At 37.5% G+C, this 26,644-nt stretch overlaps 2 protein-coding genes and 1 long non-coding RNA gene across 3 annotated transcripts; 1 reads left to right on the forward strand and 2 right to left on the reverse strand.

Annotated features, from left to right (window-relative positions):
• Positions 1-451: 451 nt before the first annotated feature.
• klhl8 (kelch-like family member 8) lies at positions 452-12,468 on the reverse strand. Its single transcript, XM_030149718.1, has 12 exons — positions 12,380-12,468; positions 10,019-10,238; positions 9,723-9,784; positions 9,293-9,458; positions 8,374-8,694; positions 7,981-8,167; positions 6,150-6,293; positions 5,783-5,894; positions 4,777-4,945; positions 4,534-4,693; positions 3,515-3,716; positions 452-2,142 (listed from the first exon to the last, which is right to left on the reverse strand). Exons 2-12 carry the CDS (start codon positions 10,214-10,216, stop codon positions 2,019-2,021), a joined length of 1,845 nt encoding a protein of 614 aa, XP_030005578.1. The 5' UTR covers positions 10,217-10,238; positions 12,380-12,468; the 3' UTR covers positions 452-2,018.
• A 1,258-nt stretch (positions 12,469-13,726) lies between these two features.
• Positions 13,727-25,832, reverse strand: sdad1 (SDA1 domain containing 1). Its single transcript, XM_030149717.1, has 22 exons — positions 25,645-25,832; positions 25,442-25,546; positions 24,134-24,232; positions 23,866-23,976; positions 22,403-22,474; positions 22,219-22,319; positions 22,074-22,131; positions 21,906-21,980; positions 20,492-20,593; positions 20,318-20,387; positions 20,116-20,219; positions 19,905-19,962; positions 19,755-19,813; positions 19,598-19,674; positions 18,048-18,145; positions 17,882-17,958; positions 16,036-16,168; positions 15,846-15,937; positions 15,078-15,268; positions 14,298-14,382; positions 14,021-14,182; positions 13,727-13,919 (listed from the first exon to the last, which is right to left on the reverse strand). Exons 1-22 carry the CDS (start codon positions 25,732-25,734, stop codon positions 13,872-13,874), a joined length of 2,067 nt encoding a protein of 688 aa, XP_030005577.1. The 5' UTR covers positions 25,735-25,832; the 3' UTR covers positions 13,727-13,871.
• Positions 18,407-18,855, forward strand: LOC115429906 (uncharacterized). Its single transcript, XR_003936841.1, has 2 exons — positions 18,407-18,457; positions 18,637-18,855. It is a non-coding gene; the product is annotated as an uncharacterized LOC115429906 (long non-coding RNA).
• Positions 25,833-26,644: the final 812 nt, after the last annotated feature.

Consider the following 26,644-nt stretch of genomic DNA (forward strand, 5'->3'; position numbering starts at 1 on the left):
TAGCTTAAGTTGTAGCACTTTGAAATGTGTTCCATTATAAACCAATGGCTGATTTAAAAATTCCAAAAATTCATAAAAAATTCAAAAATCTATATTTCTTAATTATTTGAAGAAACTTGGTAGACCTTACCGCAAAGATGTTCCACAACAAATATCAAGTCATTCTGACTGATGGTTTCGGAGAAGAAGATTCCTGAAAATCTGTTTTACGGACAGACGATGGACAGACACCCACCGATACCAACAGTTCATCAGACCGTTGGACTAAAAACATAAATAAATCACATCACAGAGTTAGAACTGCAAGCACTTCAAGCACTTAAACTACAACTGAAGCACTTTTCAGATCTTGAAAACACAACGTTGAAATTCAAGCATTTTCAAGGATTCCAAGCACCCGTACAAACCCTGTAAAATGCACATTTGTTAAAGCAGAGAGAAATCCCACCTGTGAACTTTGCACAACTTTATTTATCAATTTATACCAATACAGTGTAAATAAAAAGCACAAGATGGAAGCAGTGAAAAGGAGGAAGATAAACATCAAATACAACTTTACAAAAGTCTCATTTGCAACAAACTTTGTTGTAAAAATGAGAATCAGGTTGATCATATGCACTAGCAAGTATACTGATATCACAAAAACTGTGCAATATACTGTAGAATATGTATTTTTTCTAGTATAAACTATAGATAGTATTTTGTATTTTAAAGTTCTCACACTGTCAGCCCATTCTGAGGATGATCAAACTTCTCTTATATATGATAGAATTAATTATGTGTTAAATAAACATCTTTTACAACATATACTTAACAAGAGAGTCTCCATTTAGGACAAAAATATACTCAGGACTTCACATCTAAATCTAGGAAAATAGTGCACGGCAATGAATAAGATAGAGTAGTAAAGGGTAATACTAAAGATACACCTATTTTATTATACAAAAGGTCCATATATTAAAATATAACAGAACCATCTATGGAGACGCATCGGAAAGCACTCTGACAGTCCAGCTATCGTCAAACACACATCTCCAATGTGAAAATCTTTCCCTGGCTTTTTCAACATATTTTGACGCATACAATATCATAAAACTAAAAAAAGGAACTAAGGAGGTGCACCATATTGCTGTGGTAAGTCCTCGCCTATGTCATACAGTCATCACGCCTTTTCTTCGGAGGTAACGGCGACGATCCAGGATTTTTGTTTGGCACGGACAGCAGGTAAATCCCGGCCTTCGACGATTGTTCAAAACACAAATAGGGTTGAAACTCAGGTAGAACTGTAAGGGTCCTTTCCAGCAAAGTACAGCCACAGCCCCTTGACCGAATAATTTTACAATGCACCGTTAAAAAAAACATAATAAGTGCCTTTCTTACCCTGATGGCACTGAGGGCGTCTAGGATTCTTCATTTCAAAACTAAGCCATTTTAGATCATGTGTGAAAATATTTCGGTGCACACCCTGCAATGAAACAAAAAGGCATGACTATACAAACGACTGATTTGTCAAACCTGTCTAGATTATAAAAAAGGAGCTGCTGAGAACAAAGTATAATCCAGAAAAAGCCTTAAATACAGAGATCTCCTACACTATACTGTCCGTTTTCAAAATAACTTTAGCTTGTTTCTAAATTCACCTCATTCTCTCATAAGGTTAGTACTAAATACAAGCTTTAACTACCAGTTTCCCTTAAGAGCTGATGTTACATCAAAGCAGCCACAAAAAGTAAATACAGTACAAAATTCTATATTACTGATTGCAAAAGACACCAGCAGGAGATACGGGGGAACGTATTTTGTAAGACAGCTCAGAGGAGACTTCCGCTTTGTCATATGTGCGCTTCAAACGTAATCGATCCCCATAAAAGTCTGCGACTGACTGGAATCCATCTGTAACAGACTAAGGCTGATGTTCAGAGAGCATCTGCCCAAATAACATGCTCTGGTAGTGTGCTTCGTGTTGTGTGCTTGTGCGGTATTCAGTGGTGACGGTCACCTGGGACCTGGAAGGGCCGTCACATGCAGTTGGCCACGTTGCTGGAGCCCTGACCGACGTCCCTGATTTGGCTGACGTGGGAGGAACAGACCGCCACCCCTGCTCCGGCTCGGCAATGAGACACCGAACCCACCAGCTCCCACCTGCACAACACACAGAAGTCACTACTAAACCGATCTGTCTTCACAAAACGAGAGTGTTCTTCATTGTGTTATTTTGCACATTACAGGACCGACAGGAAGTCAAAGCAGACACATACAAGCAATGTCCTTTAACGGGAGCCAAGTCAGTCCATCATCAACACTAGGGCTGTGTATCGGCAACAATCTGGCCATACGATACAAATCACAATACTAGGATCATGATACGATATACCACAATATATCATGATACTGTTAAAAAGCCAATTTTTTGTTGGTTTCTTTTTTTTAAATGATTATTTCCTTGAAGAACTGAATTCCAGCAGAAATCTGCCCAAATCCTAAACACATTTGTATTCGATCCCAACAGGATCTAATGTTCTATCACCAAATGTTCAAACTGTGTTCAAACTGAAATTCTGTTTTACAGACATTCCAGTTTCAGATCCTGTTCAAATGTTCAGATTCTATTAGTTCACAACTAACATCAGAACAGGATTTGAGTTCAATCCAAACAAAGGAACTAACATTATTGAATAAAAGAGTGTGAAATAAGAATAAATAAAATATAAACAAAAAAGAAAAACAAAAAAACAAAAATGAACCTCCACAATATCTGCATCTCACAAAAAAAGACAAATGAATTGGATTTGTTCTACGCATACAGATACTTCATAAAATTTTTTTGAGCATTGATTGGTTGGTCTGTCTGTCCTCAAAACAGTCCAACTAACATTAGCTTAGCACATGAGAGTGTGATCAGGTTACATTGTGTCTGCCTCAAATGTACAGTCACAGGCAAAAGTTTTAGGAAAGACACAAATGGATTTGTTGCTTAAATGTGTATTATTTACTTTTCATCTCATTTGGTTATTATCATTTATTTACTTATTTTCATTACCCCCGTTTTCCTCCTTTTCTCTCTCTCTCTCTCTCTCTCTCTCTGTCCTTTCTCTTCTTCTCACTTATTTTCAGATAATTAATGATTATCTTTTGTTATACCCTGGACTTTTTGAAAAGCCCACATAATAACATTCACACCACACACAAAACATTTACTCAACCACGACAGGACATGGATCTGTACGACCTGCTCTGTCATTCATTTTGTTTCTTTTGCACATTCCATGCTGTAGCCTACATCCTAACCCCCAACCCCCTCCCTCCCCCCACATTATGATGACTTAATGTAAATATTGTATATTATTGTGCATAAGTTTCCTTGTCACTTGATGTTGCTCAAATAAAGGTTATAATTTTTTTTTCAAATCTGTTTTATTTGTTAGTGCAGTGACCACATGACATATAGTCACTTACCTCCAACTTTAACCCTGGATTTTTAACACATTCAATCATCGTCTCGTTGCCTCCTAACCTGTTCATTCGAGGCTCAAAAGCCTCCACCGTGTTCAGGTAGATGTTTCCGTTGTGCCCTCCGACCGCAAACACTCTGCCCATTACGGTGGCTACTCCGACACCGCCTCGTGGAGTGGTCAGCTCGGACACGTACTCCCAGCGGTGCATTCGTGGGTCAAAGCGCTCAACAGAGCTTAGGGGGGAATTGTCATCGAAACCACCTTTAGGAGAAGAAAAAGACTGGCATTTAAATACAGGGTTCTACAAGTTCATTTAAGACTTTTTAAGACCTTTTTACGACTAATTCAAACAGAATTTAATGCCCATTTCACAGCCATACTGGCAAAAATGAATGACTCCTAGAATATAGGAAAATGTTTTTATTCTAACACCTTGAGTCCCATTGTTCTGGGTCATTTCTCACTGGGGGCTGTACAGTTAGCGATAATTGGTTCCTCATTTTCAATGGGAATTTCAAATTGAACTGTGTCAACTAACGTTACTTTCTTTCTAGTTTGGACATTTCCCAGACACATTAAAAACACAAAACAGTGAACAAGTTTATGGCAGCATAACTTTAGACCTACCATATCAAATTAAATACATTTTAAAGACTTTTTCAAGGTATTTAATGCAGATTTGTAAATTCAAGACTTTTTAAGACCCCATGGGAACCTTGTAAATATGTCTAATGTTTCTGTGAAAACAGCTGAATCCCATTCATACAGGATGCCAGCTGGTCTGAAATGACTGCAAAGTAGACAATAAAAACATAAACAATGAGGTAAAAAACAAATACGTGTGAAGAAGACTTAATGTATCCATATAAAACCAAAGAGCTTCAGGTAGAAACATAATAAACCTGGAATGACTTTGCAGATTCAAGTGGTTCAATAAACGTTCCATCCTCACTCACTGCTAATCAGTAACCAGACAGATTTACAAGCTGAACTTTTGTCTGTAATGATCAGCATATTTGTGTATAAAACTGATGGGCGTGCACCGGGCGAGTATGACCTGTATGTTTGCGTCTCTCACCCACTACATAAAGGCAGCCGTTGAGTTTGCTGACTCCGTTTCCAGCCCGGCGTTGGCCCATCTCATTGACCTCTGTCCACTTGTTGAGGTGGGGATCGAATCGCTCCACGCTGGACAGCGACGCCACCCCGTCATTGCCTCCCACTGCGTACACGAAACTCTGACGAGGTGGTAAAGAGCGGAAGATTAAGCAGTGCCATTTGCAGCACAGACTCCATATGCGGGGGACAGCTAAAGTCTTACCCCCAACGCCACAGACCCCACTCCACCTCTAGGTGTGTTCATGGGGGCTACAGCACTCCAGCAGTCACTTTCAATGTCATAACGCTCCACGTCGTTAAAGCAGGAGTTGTCGTCCAGACCTCCAATGGCATAGATGGGACCACCGAGGGCTGCCAGGGCTATGCCCCTCCTGCACAACACACATTCAAGCTCAAAAAGCATATTTGACTAAAATGATCTTCCTTGGGCCTGAGTGAAACAGTTTTCACTTTAACAAGAAATCCCTTAGACTTCAGAGTAAAAACCACATCTCTAAAACTGACAGCTCTCAACTTAAGAAGAGTATGAAGGATTTCAGACTGTCAGTATAACGGTTACATTTTATTTTGCAGTTCACTTTGTCCAGCTTAGTGGTGAACACGGTCACTAGACAATCCTCTTCATAGCTCTGTGTATTTACATTTTTCTACAGCAATACTGAATTTAAGGGTCAGGAGATGTCAATGTAACAAAAAATCATTGGAAGGAATGCTTCTAGGACCCAAAACACAGTTTGTTTGAGGTGCTCTTTGGAAAAGGGAAGAAGTAGATAAACAGGAGGAAAACTCCAAGGCAGGCTCTTGAAGCATTCAAATGCCTTTATTCTCACGGCATGGTCACGTGTAGACCTTAAAAACAACAACACTTAAACGTGTTTCGGCTTCAACCCTTCATCAGGAATTTTGTTTGACTTCCTGTTTATCTACATGTCAATGTGTATTAGAGAGCTGCAACTATTAAAGTATATGTATATGAATATGCATATGTATATATATATGTGCAAATGTATATGTATATGTAGGTTATACGTGTAAGTATATGTGTGTGTATATGTTTGCATATGGAGTATTCAGTTATTACTGCTCCTGTTACCATACTGTATAACAATACAACAGGAGACCTGAGCAGATGAATATTGTTTTTAAAAAGTTTCAAGATCATTCATTCACAGAAAACAGTCACTGGTGTAAATATAACGTCACTGCACCTCTTGGTGTTCATGGAGGCCTTCATCATCCACTTGTTGGTGAGGGGGTCAAACATCTCCATGTTTCCTAAGTGTTCGTTACCATCATGGCCCCCAACGGCGTAAACCTTCCCTAAAAAAGCAAACATTGAACGTAAATGTGATATCTGACAATTGTTAGCCACAGAATGTCCACGTTGAAATCCTTGCATATCCAAGTATTCTATTTTAAATGTCAATTTAAAGTCTGAGTTTCAGTCACAATTACATGAACGGAAATTCTTGAATGACTTCTTCAATTCATTCTTCAGTCTCAGATGACAAATGACTGTTTCACTTTGGCTTTTATTTATAAACCCCTTCATCCCTCAACCTCAGACCCTCTTACCTCCTACAGATATTACGCCCACGTGGCGGCGTCTGCTGTTCATCTCAGGGCCAAAGAACCAGCTGTTCTTAGTAATGGAGTAACATTCGATGCTGCGAAATGGGTCACCAGAACCACCTCGGCCACCCACGCAGAACAAAACCCCTGAGGAAAGGTTTGGAAGGAACAAACCAGGCAGTGTAGTGAAGGTACACATGATATACTTTATGCCTCACACACCCACAAGTTATGTGTGTTAAAAATATACCAAAACAGTGACAACACATCATCAAATCACTGATTTATTTGACTGATTTTAAAAAGTGTTAAAACTGTGGAATCAAGGCTGTTGGTCTGTAAATGTTTCCACTGATTGTATATGTTTTTTCTGTGTTTGCAAATGCTTTTATTATTTTAAAACTGTAATTATGTCACTGTATCACTGTCGTTTTGGATATCCCCAATCTCAATGGGACCAACCTGGTTAAATAAAGGTTGAAGAAGAAAAAAAAACAAACCCCAAAAAAAAAACCACAATAAGCAGGAATTTTTTTCAGGACTTATCCATGATTTTAAATTGATACATATATCCACCTAAAATCCCTCTCTATTGCTAACTGTTTTCTGAATACTGCTGTTTAAAATGTTTTATCTTCAATACAACTTTTTAAGCTTTTAGTATTTTACTTAAAACAATTCATTATGCTATGCATAATTCTGTTCCTTTTCTCTCTTTGTCAGTAACGAAAAATCTTTGTGGAATCTGTGATAAAAATACAGCATCAGTATTAGTGAAGACAGAGTTACGTAAAGATGCTCTTTTTATGACAATATATAATATAACTCCATTTTCATGAATGGATCAATGAATGAATGGGGTCATTTCTTCCTTAAATGCAGAAGGCTCAAAACATGTCTGTGAACCATCATAACTGTAACCTTTTAACCTCAAACTGTCAAAGTTATCATTACTATCTATATATTTATTTGTGCATTAGCTTAACTGACTTCTTTCTGTTACAGATCACATAACCTTCTGTGTTTTCAAACCAAACTATAATTTAACAAAAATGCCTCTAAAACGTCACTGAAGTGTTTATGATATGTGTGTGTATGTATATATATATATATATATATATATATATATATATATATCAGGGTAGAGACTGCGATCTGGTAGGATCGGTGATTCTACCAGTAGAGACTCCGATCCTGCCAGTAGAAACTCCGATCAGGTTAGGGTTAGGGTTAGGGTCAGAGACTCTGATCGGAGTTTCTACTGGTAGAATCGCCGATCCTACCAGATCGCAGTCTCTACCCTGACATATTTATTTATTTATTTATATATACTTTCTTTATTTTATTTGTCCTACATCCATTTTCCTACATAATTAAGATCTTTGCTTGTTGCACTTTAAGGTTATAATACATGTTTATTAATATAAATAAATCCTTATAAGATATTGACTAATGTTATTGTGATAACTTTCTAACTCTTGATAACAGCATCATAAAAGATATAAATAAAATTGTTACAGTAGTAAAATTACAAATAACACTCATAGTTTGAAGGCTGCTTACAAATGTAAGTGAATTTCCAAAGGATTCATAACATTTGAACATGTTATTGACCGTCTTTGTTAAAACTTTGCTTAGCTTGTTTTTTTTTTTTTTAATTATTTATCAAGATTTATACCTTACATAACAGTTCACTATGCTTTTTCCACATAAAGGATTAACAGTGTTACAGTTGTATTGGTTTTAATAACAACAACTGTTGAAAATGTGTACAAATGTCATTTAAAACCAGCAGCAATGTGTTCAAAGACTAACATGACCACATGAGTGGTACCTGCAGTGTGTTTCCTGGGGATGGTGCGGACTGAATACTCAAAGTCTGGCACTACTTTGTTGCTGAGGTGAAGGTGGTAGTTTCTTGCTTCGTCCAATAGATCACGACAACTCAGGTTACCTTTGATCATCTCATCCTTAGCCACTGTTCCTGTCAGGAACTCTACCGAAAGCAGAGGGAGGCGCACCTGAAGAAAGCACATAAATTGTGGTCGTAAAAGAGGTCACATAATGTAAATACATGAAGTCTGCATTTTACACACAGTTATGTATCCAGATTTATGTGATCACGTAAAACAGGTCAAATACTAAGAGGACACACTACTCCATGTGCACAAACACAGACACTGAAAACATGAAAGACGTTCTGATGGTTCATGATAGACTCTCTAACCTGAGACATGATCTGGTCCAGCCAGGCCTCATGGTGCTGTGGGTTTGCTTTCAGCCATTTCACCGCTGCATTGTACACCTGTGTCTCAGAGTGAATGTTGAGCTCACTGGAGGACAACAGTGTGCGTAAGTGTTGTGGCGACACACATGTGAAGTCCTCACACTCCACCACTTCTGTGAAGTGCTCGCAGGCATAGCGGTCGGCCATGTCCATCAGGTCAACACGATTGTGGCTCTCAGCAAAAGTACGAACTGCCAGGCAGTTTGTGGGGTGAAAGTGGGCCTTCATGTATTCACAACAGGCTCTTGCTACTAGCTCCACCTAAAACATTCAGGCAGAAATACAAACAATTTCACTGATTTTCCCAGTGTATTTAGTTTAAAATCAGTTCTCTGTCATTTTGAAGTGTTACATCAGCATCAGTTTATACATGTACACACTAGGGATGTAACGATTACCGGTATAATGATAAACCGCATTCCTGACGGTTAGTATTACTGTTTAAATTCTAAATATCATGATAACTGTGTTTGATTACCGCGCTTTCAACACAAACTTGATCTGGAAAATGGTCAAACAGTGTCTATAAGGTTCCATCTTTAGTGCACATTTGTATGTTTGATGTTTACATGTTAATATTTGAATGTTTCTGCAACAGACAGTACATTGTGCCTATTATTTTACTTGGGGGTTTTTTTGTTTCTTTTTTTTTCAAAATACAACTTGGTTAAATTATTTCAGGTTGTGTATAAGACAAGACATTTTTGAACATTTTGAGCACATTTCAACAATATCGTGATAATAATGATAACCGTGATAATTTTGGTCACAATAACCGTGATATGAAATTTTCACATCATTTCATCCCTAGTATACACATATTCGATTTCTGCAGTGCTTGTTTTGCTTCTTTATTTACCTGAAGGATACATGCAGCATAAAGCAGTGGCTGCACATTGTCCACGGTTAAAGTCAGTCTGGAGGAGTATGCAAAATGCACCAGATCCTGAATCGCATCACCATCAAAGTCCTTGATTTCTATCAGTTCCTGCTTGGCCTCAGACATCTCCGACAGGAACATAGCTCTGTGATAAATGACCGACAGTTGTAATTAAGGGTCAGGCAAGATTTTTTTCTACAAATAAGGTCTACATTAACATCTTAGAATGCAACCATCTCATACAACCTCTGTCACAAAAATACACATAAATGAATATATGAAATTAAAAGGTTGTTTACACATTCCGTATATATCTACACAGCCCATCTGAACTGTACAAAGTTTCTGAATAAGTGGGATTATGCTATGTCTAATTAACAATGACAACTAAAACCTAAACAGGACTCACCTGAAGTATGGGATAACACATGCTAGTACTAGTTTGTGGCATGGTATCAGTCTGCTACCAACCTATGGGCAGAGAGGATCACAGAACACATTCACAACATACACTTCCATTATGAATAAACTTTAAAAACAAAATAGAACCACCAAAAAGACGTCAGTCTATTTTGTCTTTAACCACATTAAAAATAAAAACAGGCTATTACATTGACTTTGACAAATGTAGACCCTTCAGTCTGGCATCAGTGAATACTATCTGTGAATAAACTATTGTCAGATGAAGCATAAATATAGTCCAACCTTCAGTGTGACATCGCAGAGCTCTCCCACTTCATAGAAATGCCTGAGAGAGTTATGGAAGTCCTTCCAAGCCTCGTGAGCCTCAAAGACAAATGATCCGTCAGGCTCACATTCTGCTTTTGAGGCCCTGTTTCCAGGACGCTTCTCCTTGGACTTCAGTTGCTTGGCATGGTCTGGCACCACGTCCCCTGGTGCCATAGCTGGCTACAGGAAACGACACCTAAATAAAAAAAAGACAGATGACAGAACAATGCAGCAAATTAATGTAACTGAGCAGACAAAAAAAAGTAAAAGTAAAAAAGTATGATTTAACTACAGACAGTGACAGTAATTACTTGAAGAATTCTAAATGTTTTCATAAAACATGCTATGTATAGTCTTATTTTTATATATTCTCATTCTATAGCCAATATATTGTTATATACTTGCATCAACAATCCCATCCCTTCCCATAATAACAAAGGATGGTGACTGTGATTTTATCCTGTAAGAACCATATGTATGAAACATGAACCCTAACTCAGTGAAAACAAACTCCACCACAGGCTTCAATAGAAGAAACAAACAAAGGAGAAATAATTGGTGGGGAACACTGCCTGCCAGCTGAGCAAGTTTGATCAGTGTTCCTCCCCCCTCTTGGTGTCACTTCTCTTTTTACCCTTGATGGTGTAAAACATCAAAAAAACAGAAAATGTGGCAATTCCTTCAAGCTCATATTGAGTACTGGAACGCAGTGCTGAAAATACTTACAAATCTGACACATGAAAAAATCCTACCTATTGCCAAAAATGGAGATATCCACAGTTGATACTTCTGTGGGTGACAACTGAGAAACAGAACAGCCAAAGAGGCTGAAGCTCCACCCACACCTTCCAGATGAAACACTGTCTCTCATTTAAGCTGACACTGAATAGACTCTGTGTATCGCCCCCTCATCATTAGTCTGCTCAGCTATAAGAGCAGACAACATCAAGTCCCATCATAAGCACTGGTCACCAAAGGCTTTTATGTTAACTTTAGTGGACTTCATCTCTGAAACGCTTGAATTTATCGACACATGTTGGTGGTTTAAAATACTCACTTAACTCAATAGCCATCAAAATAACTTCATGGATATAAAACGGTAATATTCTCACATATAACTTTACAATTTATAACAGTTTCTTAATGATATGCAAACAGCAACAATTTCTAAATTACTGATGTTTGTATGTGCAGCTCTGTGTTTCATTGAATCCCCCATACAAAAGGGAATCCCACTAGACAACCAACATGCCCCATTAGACACAAAAGCACACAGGAGATGGGTATGCGCTCATGAGAACCTACTATTGTCATGTTCAATTAATTCACCCTCTTCTAAGAGGACACAACAACTACATTTGCTGCTGCTGAATACTTTGTTCCCATGGTTTGTAATCTGAACACATCATTGTGAAAACAGACTCACAGGACACTCTAACTATAGTTACAAACAGAATGACTAGGCTTGTACAGACTTTCAACTGAATAAACCATTCCATTACTACCTAAATTACACAAGTGCGTTCCAACACAACTCATTGTTTTGTTTGTTTGTTTGGGTTTTTTTTTTTTTTTTTTTTTTTTTTTTACAGATGTGAGTAATGTTAACTGGACACAATTTGCTTCGCTATTTTCTGATTTATCCAAGTAAAGACGGCCATGCTACTATAGTTTGAATGTACCGAGTTAAAGCTTTCTTAGACTCGATATGAAAACCAAGTGTCATGTAATGTTTTCTGTTACTGATGCATTCATGTTACACCTGCATCCAAAATATGCAGGAATGTAGGATGCTTTAAGTACCGGGCATGTGTACCTACATAAATATTGCACTTATCTGCTACTGTGTAAACACTTGCTAGCGCCTCAGACTTAATCAAGAAATATTTGAAAATGTGTCTGGACTTTGTAAGTATGGCACCAATTGCTTATTTGAAAAAGATGACACAAAATATAACAGTGCGACGCTAATGATAAAATGCTTTGGGGTTGTAAAGCTACCATAAGTTCGGAGTAGGTTAACGGTATCAGGGTAAAACGCGAATTGGGATTGAATAGTTCTCATATTCAAACTCAACAACTTATCTTTAAACCACACATTTCATGTTCTCACAAATACCAACTTTAACAACGTTACAGAGCCGTGTAGTTTAACCACATAGCAGTTTGTTAAATGCTAGCATGTTTGCTAATATTAGCGCACAGCTAATGCTAACTCGTAGGGTACGAAAGGTTTATGTTATGAACTCCTCCAAACACCAAGTGTAGAACGACTGGAAATTACCCTAGAACAACAATAAATATATGTATTACATATAAAGGGTAAAATCTGAATACCTCATATCGCAGCAATGATTAAAATGCCGGCTTCATTGATGTGAATGTTTGGTATTGGCACGTTTGTTGTGCTTCCCGGTGATTCATGGGTAATGTAGTTTCAAAAGCACTCTCCGAGTGGAGCTGGGTCAACCTTCAATTGTACCTGGTGCCACATGGAGCTTTGTCAAAAATAAAGAAAGAAATAAAATAAATAAAAAATGGAAATGTTTAACCTCCTCAGACCCAGAAAATGTCAGCAAAGTACCAGCTTTTTTTGTTTTTTATTCAATCAGTGTCTACATTGGAAACATGATGATTCAACAGTTTCTTCAGATGCAGTTTTTATCATTTTGGTGGACAGTTTTCTTTTCTTTTTTTTTGGTGTAAAGTTGTGAAACTCTTGTCCACAAATGTGGACAGAAAACCCACAGCTGGGTCTGAGGAGGACAACACTTTCTTTTTTTACACATTTTGTTAGTGCTGCAACCATAAAGTCATTCCGAATTAAAGAAAAATAGTACTAGTAGTAAAAGTAAACTGTTTTATTTTATGACAATGAACGTATTCATCCGTTTACTCCATTTGCTTCGTATACTAGTCGATTTTTGCTACACAAACACAATAACAACAATAATAGCTACTTATACTCTGCATTTATTTATTCATTTATTGATTGTAAATGTGGTATGACCGTATTTTGAATTTCCCCTTGGGGATTAATTAAGTAAATCTATCTATCTATCTATCTATCTATCTATCTATCTATTGTTGTTTTCTTTAGTACAGTTCAGTAAATGCACAGAAACTCTGATTTATCTTTGATATATTCTGTACAAACTAATCCTAAACAGTCAAAACATATAGGGATATCCTTTGGCTCCAGACAGGTTTTTTTTCTCTTTCAGTTCTAAAATGGCTCTTTAGACAGTAAAGGTTGCAGACCCATGACCTACGTCGTTTAACTGAAGAGTCAGTTTATTTGACATCAGCAGAGCCAGAGCAGTTACACATTTAAAACCATTTGAAGTCATGACCGAAACCGGAAATCCCAGTATGTCTGTTCACCTGCACTAGGCCAGTCATTTCAGTAAATAACAGGTCACTGTACGAGGCAGGAATGTGCAAAGTAAGGAAATGAGCGACTGTAATTAAAATCATCATATGACTGCCATCATGTAACTGTACCAGCCCGTAAATTCTTTCTGAAAATTATCCATTAACAACTTTATAAGCTGTTGGACTTCTATAAAGTCAATGAAGGATCTAGAATTGTTTTCTTTTGCTATAATTTGCATGGACACACCAGATAAAGAAATATAAACATTTTATAAGTCCATATCAAACAAGTAGTAATAATGATAATCCTACAATTATGAAAGATTATTTATTTCACAACAGTGTGACTGTAAAATAATACATGAATAAACTCATACAAGTTGATGTATAAATGTATTCGACACAGTCCAGACTCAGGTTTAGAATGGTGAGCAGATGGTCTCGTTTCCACATCCTACTTATGCTGTTTCCTCTTCTTTAAGAGTGCATCACGTAGAGCGATCTGGATAATAAGACAAAAAAAAAAAAAAACAGTTAAATGAATATTCCTTCTCTATGCATCACAAAACAACAAAACTTTGCACTTGTGAAAAGGTTCCTTGCCTGTTTGTCTCTGAAGGAGCGTTTGCCCTTGGATCGAACGTTCTGACTGTGTCTCATCATCATGAAGTTCTTCGTCCTCCTCTTCTCCTTGTTGCTGGTGCTGGCATGAGGATTCAACTTGGTCCGCTTCCTAATAAACTCCTTCCTGTCTGTCCTTCCCGCCTAAACAAATAAATAAATAAAAAATAGTTAAAATTACAAGTTTTTAATACAAAACTGCTAAATACAAACCTCTCAGAACTGTTCAAATATCACATGGTTAGAGCTGAAGCTTTACCATTGCTGTTGCCAGTCGTGTTTCCTTGTCTGCTTTCGGCTTCTTGTGCAGTTTTTCAATATTCCTCAGTGTCAGCAGCTCCCCCCTGACAGGTTTAAATACAAAATAAGCAAAATGTCAACTCCTCCTTTAAAGGACTCATATTGTGCTAAACCCACTTTTCATTTCTTTGTGTATTTGGACCCTAATAGTTCATACAGTTTGAATTTGAACCCTCAGCTGCTGCAAAGCCATCTTTAGATTCATTCTGGCAAAAATCAAGTGGATTTCTACAGCCTGTTTGAATTCCTGCTTAATTTGTTACATTTTATAAATAGTTACGTCATGACATTTGTACATATAAGGTCCAGACTTCTGATGAACTTTTCTTCAAGTATGACATAATTATCAGCACCAGCGGCTGAAGTAAAAATTGAAAATATGTCCAAACTTTGTGCCAATTACCTAACGTGTTCAGTTGTTGGTTGTATTAACAAACACAAGAGGCTGAACGGGACAGAGCAGCACAGCCGACAACCTGGAGGGGGTGGGCTAATTTGCATTTAAAGGGCCAGCACTCCAAACCACCTTTTTGGTGTCATTAATCATAAATAGGGTTGCAGATGGACCTGTGGAGGTGAATGAATGAAGAATTCAGAGCCAAGCAGAGCATTTACAGTTTATGGAGACCACAGGGACATGAGGGAAAAGGAAGAATTCCATTTAAAAAAGCAAAATATCACTCCTTTAACAATCTAAACATCACAGTGAAGTGCAGACATTACAACAGAGTGTCCCCACCTTTCGTCTTCCTCGTTGTCACTGTCCATGGTTTTCCTCTTCTGACCCTTACCCGGTGCAGCGTTGACCTCTTTGGCCATCTGAACCAAACGGATCTTCTTAAAGTCATCTTGAGTCAGGAGTCTGCTGCCGCTGACTGCCGCCGCCATGGCTTTTCTTTCCTCAACTGGAATATTCTGAAGCTTCTCCGCCTTATGCAAAGAAAAAAGCTTTTATAAAACAGTCCGAACGAAAACAAGCAACGAGGATTACAGCCTCAAAGTGAAACCAGTGTGTTTGTATCTAAAAGTGTCGTACCACCGAACAGCAAACACCACTACATACTGCTATCACCTCCTTCCATTCTATTCTTAAAATAAATCTCCAGATTATTCATTATAGGCTCCACATACAATAAATGAGACCAGAATGACTCCTGGCAAAAAAAAAAAAAAAAAAAGACTTTTTTAGAGACATTCAATGAAAGTCTATGGGAGCCAGAGCATTTGGAGGCTGCCATCTAGTGACTATCAGCAGTATTACATTTAAAGTGTATCCGTACTGCTCATGCTTTCATTAATTGTGCTTTGTGTGTTACTTATAAGCAAGAAAGGCGCAAATTCAGTAAAAAAAAAAAAAAAGAAAGAAAGAAATCGCCATAAATTCACCACGCTGGACTTTTTTATTATGTGAACTATGTGCGGGCACAGAACCTATGGGGAGCAACCTTGTTACGATGCACAGTTAAAGGATCACCAACTCTCAGGCCATGTGCACGAGCATCCTCACCACTCCTGCTGTGTCTTCATCAGATGAGTGGTGAACATCGACCCACTCGCCATCTTCATCATCATCACTAATACTGGCGCTCTCCCATCCATCTGATAGGGAACACATTAGTCTTTAATGATCAAACATAAAGTCACTAACAGTTCGATCCAAAGTGCAGTTGATCTACTATCAGTTCATAGCTGCTGACCGTCATCATCCTTCACTCCTTCCTCCTTCTTCTCCTCCACCTCTAGGACCTCAGCTCCAGGTATGTAGTCTTTAGCTTCCAGCTCTCCGTAGTCTTTGATTTTGGCTTCTAATGACGCCTCTGTGGGTCTCCCCTAAACAAGCACAGGTTACAGTTACAGAGATGTATACTGTCAAATATAAATACTGTCTGCTAAACAAATGGGCAAATAAACTGACCACACGGAAAATTATGCACATCAAAAATGGATTAAAGTCATTATATTCACATTTTACAGAAATTGCATTGTTTTATTAAAAGTTTTTCACAACATAAAAAGTTAATTCCGCGTTATTACAGCTAAAATTTAAAATATTTCACACCTAAACTGTACTTTTTTTTTTTTTTTTAATTTCATCAAATATCAGCACAAACATGCTCTGAAGTTTTGACATGCACCCACTCTTAATAATACCTCTCTTTCCAAATCATGTAAGGTAAAATATCTTGTCCTGCCTACAATATGGAAGCTTTCAGGATGTAAGAATCTGGGAATATGGTTTGAAACAGCTCACCTATGTCTGTTTAACCCATAAAGACCCAGTGCTACTTTTGTGGCAGTTCCCAAATTCATTTTTCCCTCTACTTAACCTTTCTTCAATGATTTATCTCCATTTGTCATTATATTATTCTCTCCATTTAGCATTTTTTTCAGTCAAAACTGGTACTTTCCTATATTTATTTAACTGATCATATACTTTAATCATCATGCTGAGATTACCTTTGAGGGTTATCATACCAAAAACAGAGAAAACCTGAGAAAAAGTGACTTTTTCAGTCAAATCTGTCATTAACTGAACACAAACCCAGTGTGTCCATCCACTGTCACTGATCCAACTCCATGGGTTTGACTGAGGAATCAATGTAGCAGAAGATGACGGTGTTTCCATGGTAACTACGGAGCCTCTGAACGTCCAGATGGGTCATATCTGATGACCATGAAAAGATGAAGAACTGTATTTTACACTAATTATTTTAGATCAGTGGATGCTTTTGGTTGGTGGTGGATGTTTGGGTTTTTATGGGTTAAAGCAGAAAAGGTTGGGGTTTTTTAGCTGTTCAAATCCAAAAACCTGCAACACACTAAACAGATGACGGACTTACGGTTGACGTGCTTGCAGATGTATTTATTATTTTTATTATTATTTATTTAATAGGGACAGTGCATATTAATGAACATCTACAACAATTGCAGCTGTAAATATGCCAGATTGTAGCAGCAGTGCTAATTTCCATCTGTAGTCCCTAGGCAGGTGACAAGAAAGACAACTGACAAAAAGGCAAAATATTGTAAAAGACATTATAAAAAAAAACAGTACAAAGAAATGCAAAACATCCTAAAAACACACAGGACAACACAGTGAGGATGATCTACTGATGGTCACAGGCTTGGTTTTCCTTCATCCAATGTTTAAGTTGTGATTTGAAGGAGGCATATGATTGTGAGTCTCTTATGTTGAGCGGTAAACTGTTCCAATATTTAGTCCCAGTGACTGAAAGTGCAGTTTGTCCAAAAGTAGTGCATCTGCGTGGCACCTCACAGTCTCCTCCACAGTTTCCTCCTAACGCTGCAGTTTTCGTCATTGTGAGTCAGTTATTTACATGCACTGATAGGATTAGTGGATGAACGGGTATTATACATTTTAGATCAGGACATGCTTTTGGTCACTGGTGTATATTTGGGTCTTTATGGGTTAAGGTGATTAATACATTTTTTTCCCCCAAAAGCAAGGCTGATATTAATGCACCTTTGGAAAAGTAATACGAACTTCATGATCCGATCAACGAGGCCTAAAATTCAACTCACCCTGTCCTTCTTGTGCAGCATCTGTGGATTGAGGTTTCGAAACAGCTGGATCAGTCCTCTGGCCGACATCATCACATCTGAGGGACAGACAGATGGAAACAAGAGCCTCGGTCACACACAGACGCTACGTGTAAACTAAAAATGACATCCCACCGTGGACACTTACTCTTGTCTTTGTGAGTCTTGTACTGGGCCAGGTCCTGCAGAAGATCCTCAGTGATGGCGAGTGGACAGCGGGCCACCACTTCCTTGATGGCGTTGATGCTGAAGTAGAAAACGGGCTCATGTTATTTAAAAAAAAGACAGTACTGGAACAACAAACATGTATTCACTCACTTTTCACCCCTTTAACCCCTGAGACATTATTCCAGGTAAAGGTTCTGCTGTGAATCTGCGTCTGTTTCAGGTTCATAAAAGCTGCTGTGAGTTTGTGTGTGTGTTCCTTTTCTTCAGTGGTTTTGTTTTACTGTGTGTTTTAGGGTCAAAACAGAGTGGAAGAACAGAAAAAGACAGAGAGGAACTGAAGTTTAACAGGTTTTTACTAAACAAGACACTCAGAATGTACATCAATAAGAGGTTTAGGATGTTGAACATGAACTGGAACACTCTGAAGCACAACAAGGATTTGAATTTAGGCCCAGCAGTTTTAGTTTTAGGGCTTTGGGGCTGCTTTCTGGCACCTGGTTGAACTCCAAAAAGCAGTTACACGGTCAAAACTCAATAAATAAGGTACTCAGAATGTTCATCAATAAGAGATTTAGGATGTTGAACATGAACTGTGAACTGGAACACACTGAACAACAACATGTGTTTGAATTTTGACCCAGGAGTTTTTGTTTCTAAATCAGTTCAGATACTTTTTGGCACCTGGTTGAACTCCAAAAAGCAGTTACGCAGTCAAAACTCAGTAAAAACACAGTAAAAAATAAATAAATAAATAAAGGAAAAATCACCACAACACTGCAAACAACAGTGAAGACAAAAAATGACAACAGCATTAAAAAAAAAAAATCATCAAATCATCTGTTTTTATAGTGAGTTGGTCTCACTCACTGCTCTGTGTTTTGCCCCCTATTCCACAGGTGGTGGGGGGTGCACTGAGCATGCTCAGATGTCTATGGAAATGGCAAGGTCTATTCTATCAGCACATTTGAAATTTTTCCTATTGAGAAAATGGTTGAATTTTTATGAATATTTAGAATAAATCATACATTCAGAACGCTCAGGGGTTACTCTGCAAAAATCTAAATTATACCAAGTGTATTTTTCTCATGTCAAGGCAAAATATCTCATCACACTTAAAATAAATCACCTAAAGAGGAACTTTTCAGTGACATATAAGAACTGATTTATAGACAATGGATCTGGAAAATCTGATTTCAAGAAATCTTACCAAGATAATTTTCACTTGTTCCATTAGCAGATTTTTTTTTTTTCTTAATTCAAAAAAAAAAAAAAATCTGCCGATGGAACAATTGAAAATGATCTTGGTAAGATTTCTTGAAATCAGATTTTCCAGATCTATTGTCTATAAATCAGTTCTTATATCTCACAAGTTACTCTTTGGGTGATTATGTCTTATTTTAAGTGTGATGAGATATTTTAACTAGAAATGAGAAAAATACACTTGATAAAATTTAGATTTTTGCAGAGTAAAGGGTTAAAAAACTGCACCCACAACAGAGACAAAAACAAACCTGATAAAACATGACTTACCCCACGGTCATAACCTCCCCAGAGTTTCTATCTGTCACAAAGTTGTTGGCGATGGTCATGATCACAGACTCAGTGATCTGTGTGAAAGTCAGGACAGTGTTAGACAGGATTTCATGTGTGACATTAACCTTAATTTGATGAAGAAATCTAGTCGTACCTCTGGGGGGACGAGCTGATGAGAAGCCTGAGCAGCACATAGGAGAATTTTTGTCACCTCTGGAAAGACAACATGCTACGTTGTTACAAATGCCTGATTAACAGAAGAAAGTCTGACTCGTTTGATTAAAAAATAATTATTTGTGTTTACCTCTCTGATGGGGCTGTAGAAACCTCTGAATGAAGGGATAAAAGTTGAAGAGGAAAAGCTGCAAGAGCAAAAGAGAGACAGAAACTCTTATTTACCAACTATATTCAGATGTTGTTGCAGACTAGTGGTACCCTTGAAAAATGTCGACTGAAAATACTACATACAGTACAAAACAGTAATACAACACAAAAGAATTGAAATGATTGCTCACTTCATGGATTCCAACCAGTCTGGATATGAGCTCCATCATCATAATCTTCACCTCAAAGCGTTCTTTAGAGTCCTCCAACTGTTTAAAGAGTTTCTCTGAAAAATCTGGATAAAACGAATATGAGTTTCAATCATGTGATTCTCACACTGAACTTCAAATCTTCTGTGTTGGAGCTGCCTGCAGATAAGACACCTGAACATACCTTGAGGATCATGAATCAGGTGAATTGCAGAGAAGTTGAAAACCTCAGCTTTCTTCTTTTTCTTGTGTTTCTGCGCAGTCAGCAAAAGAGACCAGAAATATTAATAAAAAAAACCTCATAACAGTTCATTTAACATCAGTAAAATAATATTAGGAGTGGATATAACATCAGTACCTTCAGGACTTTCATTGCTTTTTCCATCTTCTTTTTGTTTTTGGAGGTCTTCTTGCCAGTGGAGTATCTCACCATCAGGTCCCGGGCTGTCGGCCCCTCATTCTGCAAGAAGATAATGATTCAAAACCACATGTGTGTTTTTAGTCCAACGGCCCAGAAGGTCAAATGGACTACTGGTATCAGCTGGTGTCCGTTCACCCATCAACGATTTTTCAAGAGTCTTCTTCTCTGAAACCGTCAGTCAGACTGACTTGATATTTGTTGTGGAACATCTTTGGGGTAAGGTCTACCAAAGGAATTGGGAAATATGGTTTTGAGTTTTTTATGAATTTTTGACATTTTTAAAATCCCCATTGGTTTATAATGGGACACATTTCAACGTGTTATAACTTGAAAACAGTTGAAGATATTGATCTAATTACTATTGGCGATAGATAGTAAGTCACATATAGGCTTTCATTTGGTGCCATGACCTTGAAAGGTCAAACGCATGTCAATTAATGTCTTTAAGTATGCTGTTGGACAACAGGACCCTTGGTCCTATTTTTACATTACACATACATTACATAATTCAAGGCCTGTGAATACATAGATTTAATCGAGGTTTTGCTTCACAAGAATTGTGGAAAATATCTAAACTGCAAAATCAAGCTTCTTCTGGAAAGCTCTCTTGCTTCGGTGGTGCTTAATTGCGTTTTAAAGTGTTGATTTTTTGTTACTGCTGTTCTTTATTGATAATTGTCATATATGACAGATAAATTTCATTAAAAAAAAACTATTTCTCAGATATGCTTCATGTAGAGTTGAAACCTGATCCGCTTTTAATTGTACTTGGAGCCTCTAATCAGTTTTCACAACTTAACAAACACCACCGCCACCACCACTGCTCTCTTATGCACTCATCGTAGCAAAAAAGCTTGTTTTGTTGTTCCGGAAAAAATCAGAAGTTCCGTCAGTTAAATTATGGCTGGAGGAAATGGTTCAACTCTCTCACCTGGAGCGAATCCGGTTCTCATTATTAACTAAACTACACCAGTTTATTTGGCATCCCCTTCAACAATATACTGAGAACTCAACCTGAATAGAATTACAAATCCGTGGCCTCCCTTGGTGCTTGGTGTGATATGTCATAAGTCCTGGGATAAGGAGGGGTTAAATTGTGTGTTTGTTATGCTTGCTTTCCTTTGTTGTACTTTTGGTTTGCTCACTCTCTGTGTATTTCTCAAAATGTGGACAAATTCTAATAATAGATGTTTTTGTAACTAACTTCTGAATGAAAAGATTGACAACAATCAAACAAAATTCTGAATGGTCTTTTGTGTTGTTTAGAAAACATATCAGATAAAAACATCGACCAAAGCCATGAATCGTCCACGTATTAACCGGCTGTCCTCTGAACATTTCCAACACTTGCCTCTGATTCGGAATCACTCTCATTCTTCTCATCTTCATCTTTTCCCAGGAAAAATTTCAGACCTGCTACGAGGATCTACAAAAGGGAGAAGGATAAACCAGGCTGAGTAGGTTGAGTCATTATTTAATCCTGTAAGTAAAGAATAGCTTTTAAAACAAATACACACACCTTTGTGACCTTTGAGAAACATGCCGTTGTTATGACATTAACTGTTTTAGCATCGTTCCTATGAAACAGATCAGGACGAAACAATCAACAAGGATTTCTTATTAAAACTTCTTTAACATCCGAGGGCAGAAATCAAAGCACCTACCATATGTTTCTTTTGTACAGCTCCACCATCACATCTAATGAGATCTTTGCTGCGATGGGGTTACTGTCTCTCAGCATCGTATACATGAAGTTCTGCAACGTCTGAAAAACACAGATACAAGTCAGTAGGACACAGAGACCGTCATCAGTGTTACCTACACACCTGCACATGTACATGTACTTACTGTGTTGATCTTGTTGTTTTTGTGCTTGGCATTGATGTTTTTGATATCTGATACAATGTGTGTGTACAATGTCTGTGGGGAGAGAAAAGAAAATGTTCATCTGTACGAGGGAGGGAGGGAGGAAATGAAAAAATTAGAGACAAAAAAACATCAAGAGGACGTCAAAAACTGAATGTAAAATAACGGAACCCATGACCCCTTTCCCGTGTTGTACAACTCCTCCACCGAATCCTACACTCACATGTTTCCATCCTCTATGGAAAGCTCCATCTTTTAAAATATTTATGGCGCAGTTTTGTAATTTACTGTACATTGTTATTGAATTATATTATAGGTTTTTTACTTTTTTTTTCTTACATTTTTGATTGTATAACAGCGCCTTGTTATCATGCTGCTCATATATTGCTTTTAAATTTTCCCCAGGACAAATAAAGTTTTTTTAATTGAACTGAACTGAATAAACATGCACAAACAATAATTCTGTGACTACGCTAAAGTATTCTAATATAAAAGATCATGCTGTGTTGCTGGGTCATATGTTTAAAAATGTATATCAGATTGTTTAAAACCTCTGACTCTTTCATATAAATCATAGTATTTATTTTTGCTCAGAATCTTTCAGGCCACAAATCTTTACTACAACCTTGTGGCTTATTCTGCTGCAGGACTACGTAAAACATGTTAAGTCAGGAATTGTAGAATTACAACAGTTTATACTGTACAAACTGTAACACAGTTCAAGAGAACTTCAAAATAAATAGAAATTGTGACAACTTTTAATGCAGTTTCCTTTTTCAACAGGCAAAAGTAGAACAGAAGTTTACCATTATTAAGGGACACTCAAAACAAAGGACAGTTATTGGCTCTTTATTTTATTTTTAACTATTTTCTGACAAAATCACCTATTCCAGTTGAGAAGTCTCCTCCTCATATTCGTCAGCTGCCACTAGGAGAGCACAGCCAGTTTGTAACACATACAACTGACCCCTCTGTCCCTGGTACAAGCAGTATTCTAAACTTCAGAACTGAAACAATCGACTCAAAGTGATCCAAAAAAAATCATTCAACCACAGTTCTCCTGAATCAAAGTTTTGTTTCCTTCATTTCTCTGCTGTTAAACATTGGTTCCAGTGTTGTGTTTCACACGGACGCTTATTGTGACGCACAAAGAAGCTTCAGTTCAGGAAAACTGACATAGAATATTTCCCTTCAATCAATTCGAGTCGATTAATTGGATCATGAATTTTTGCATTGGCTTCAAGCACCTAATGGATTAATCATTTCAGCTCTAATATATTTTGCTGCCCACTGAAGTATTAGATCTGTTATTTCTACTATTAGACAGTAGGGTGGTGGATGGGAACTTCCTGTGGTACGCAGAACATCTGATCAGGTGAATCCGCACAATGGTGGTAGACAGAAGAAACTAGTGTCTCCGTGTTTTCAGGGCTGTGTGTTCTCACCTTCCTCAGTAGTTTGTCATGACATCGCAGCAGCTCAAAGAAGAGCTCAAGCAGGCCAGAGGGGTCGATCAGGTTCTTATTTCTCAGAAGAATCAACGCTTTGCAAAATGTCTGTAGTGGATTTGAAATGACACAAAAGCACCAAGTCAGAACAAAGAAAGACGTCTTTTGGCTCAACAACAACAACAACAACAACAACCACAACCACAACAGGGACATTTTCCAAGTAGAATGACTGAGCCAGCAGCTCCTGCAGTGAAACCCTCACCATCCTGAGGTCTGGCTCCAGGATCGTATGGTTACTCAGTAACAGCTCAGACAGCTCCTGAGGAAACGTAGACAGGTGCTGCAGGTAGCAGTGACCGACCTGGGCACAAACAGGAGCTTTTACTGCACTGTTGAAAACAGCTTCTACACAAACATGTTCTACACAAACGTGTTCTACACAAACATGTTCTACACAAATGTGTTCTACACAAATGTGTTCTACACAAATGTGTTCTACACTGTTTAATACATGTTCTACACTGTTTAAAACAGCTTCTACACAAACATGTTCTACACAAACGTGTTCTACACAAACATGTTCTACACAAACATGTTCTACACAAACGTGTTCTACACAAACATGTTCTACACAAATGTGTTCTACACAAATGTGTTCTACACTGTTTAATACATGTTCTACACTGTTTAAAACAGCTTCTACACAAACATGTTCTACACAAACGTGTTCTACACAAACATGTTCTACACAAATGTGTTCTACACTGTTTAACACATGTTCTACACTGTTTAAAACAGCTTCTACACAAACATGTTCTACACAAACATGTTCTACACAAACGTGTTCTACACTGTTTAAAACAGCTTCTACACAAACATGTTCTACAAAAACGTGTTCTACACTGTTTAATACATGTTCTACACTGTTTAAAACAGCTTTTACACAAACATGTTCTACACAAACGTGTTCTACACTGTTTAATACATGTTCTACACTGTTTAAAACAGCTTCTACACAAACATGTTCTACACAAACGTGTTCTACACAAACATGTTCTACACAAACGTGTTCTACACAAACATGTTCTACACAAACGTGTTCTACACAAACGTGTTCTACACAAACATGTTCTGCATAAACGTGTTCTACACTGTTTAATACATGTTCTACACTGTTTAAAACAGGTTCTACACAAACATGTTCAACATAAACATGTTCTACACAAACATGTTCTACACTGTTTAATACATGTTCTACACTGTTTAAAACAGCTTCTACACAAACATGTTCTACACAAACGTGTTCTACACAAACGTGTTCTACACTGTTTAAAACATGTTCTACACAAACGTGTTCTACACTGTTTAATACATGTTCTACACTGTTTAAAACAGGTTCTACACAAACATGTTCTACACTGTTTAATACATGTTCTACACAAATATGTTCTACACTGTTTAATACATGTTCTACACAAACATGTTCTACACTGTTACATACGTGTTCTACACAAACATGTTCTACACTGTCTCACTCACACACACACACACACACATAAACATAAGTTACCTGTGCCAGGAACATGACCAGGTCTGCCAGCTCCTTGTTGGGTTTGTCTGGCTGAAGTTTAAAGATCTGGACATTGGATTGGTAGTGTCGGTACTGCTGGAGAAACTGTGGAATACGACAGACATGATGCCGTGTGTCAGTGTTCCCAGTGGGAAGTAGCAGCTCTGCTAGCATGGTTAGCAGCCTTAGCTCGTTGCACTTACCTCCTCTACATAGGACTGCGGGTCTCTTTTTATAAGATTCTGCAGCTGCGGTAGATTGTTTGGTAACTTGTTGTTTTGTCGTCCGGACATGTCTTCAGATTAGTTTTAAAATATGTTATGAAACAGTATCTAAAAATACTACTTCGGCAAGGCAAGCATGGCAAATGTGTACGCTGCCATTTAATAAACCGTCACTTCCGGTGCGTCGCGAGCGTCACTTCTTCTTCTTCTTCTTCTTCTTCTTTTCTTTTTTGGCAGATTAGAGGGGATAAAACACTCATGGTGCCTTCTATTAATAATTAATAATAAATTGCACATAAAAAGTGGACACTCCTCCGGGTGCTTTCTCTGGGTTAACAAAATGTCTTCAAAATAAAGAAAAAAATGATAACTTGACCTGAAACATGATGTAATTAGATTCCGGTGACCATAGGTCAAAGGTCATGTTCACTGTGACAACACAAAACAGTATTTCAGATTATGATGCAAAAATAACAGACACGTCTGATTAAACTTCTGATTCTTTTTCATGAATCTTCTGTCATTTATCCTTTACGAAAATGATAAGAACAGAAACAAGAAATAATAATAAGCTGAGAGAGGAGACCATGTGCATCATGGGTCCTCGCATTGAAAAAGACAAATGTGAATGTCTTTAATAACTAGTTTTCACAGTAGAAGTTATTATTAGTTATTATAGTTATTATTGTTGTTAGCATTATCCTAGTTCCACATATAAAGCTGAGAGTTGTAGAGGAACTTTATTAGAATAGAATAGAAATAATAGAATGCCCTTTGTTGTCATTATATTGAATGTACAATGAGATTGGAAAGCTTCTCCTTTTTCAGTGCAAATAGGTAACTATAAATAAAATATAAGGTGCAAAATATGTACAAGACAAAGTCCTAGACAGTGCATTTAGGTTTATATACAAATATGACGATAACAACATAAAATTGACAATATAAAAAATGTAAAAATGTATTAGTGTGTCATTAT

The sequence above is a fragment of the Sphaeramia orbicularis genome, chromosome 12, assembly GCF_902148855.1.
Source record: "Sphaeramia orbicularis chromosome 12, fSphaOr1.1, whole genome shotgun sequence".
Classification (NCBI taxonomy): domain Eukaryota; kingdom Metazoa; phylum Chordata; class Actinopteri; order Kurtiformes; family Apogonidae; genus Sphaeramia; species Sphaeramia orbicularis.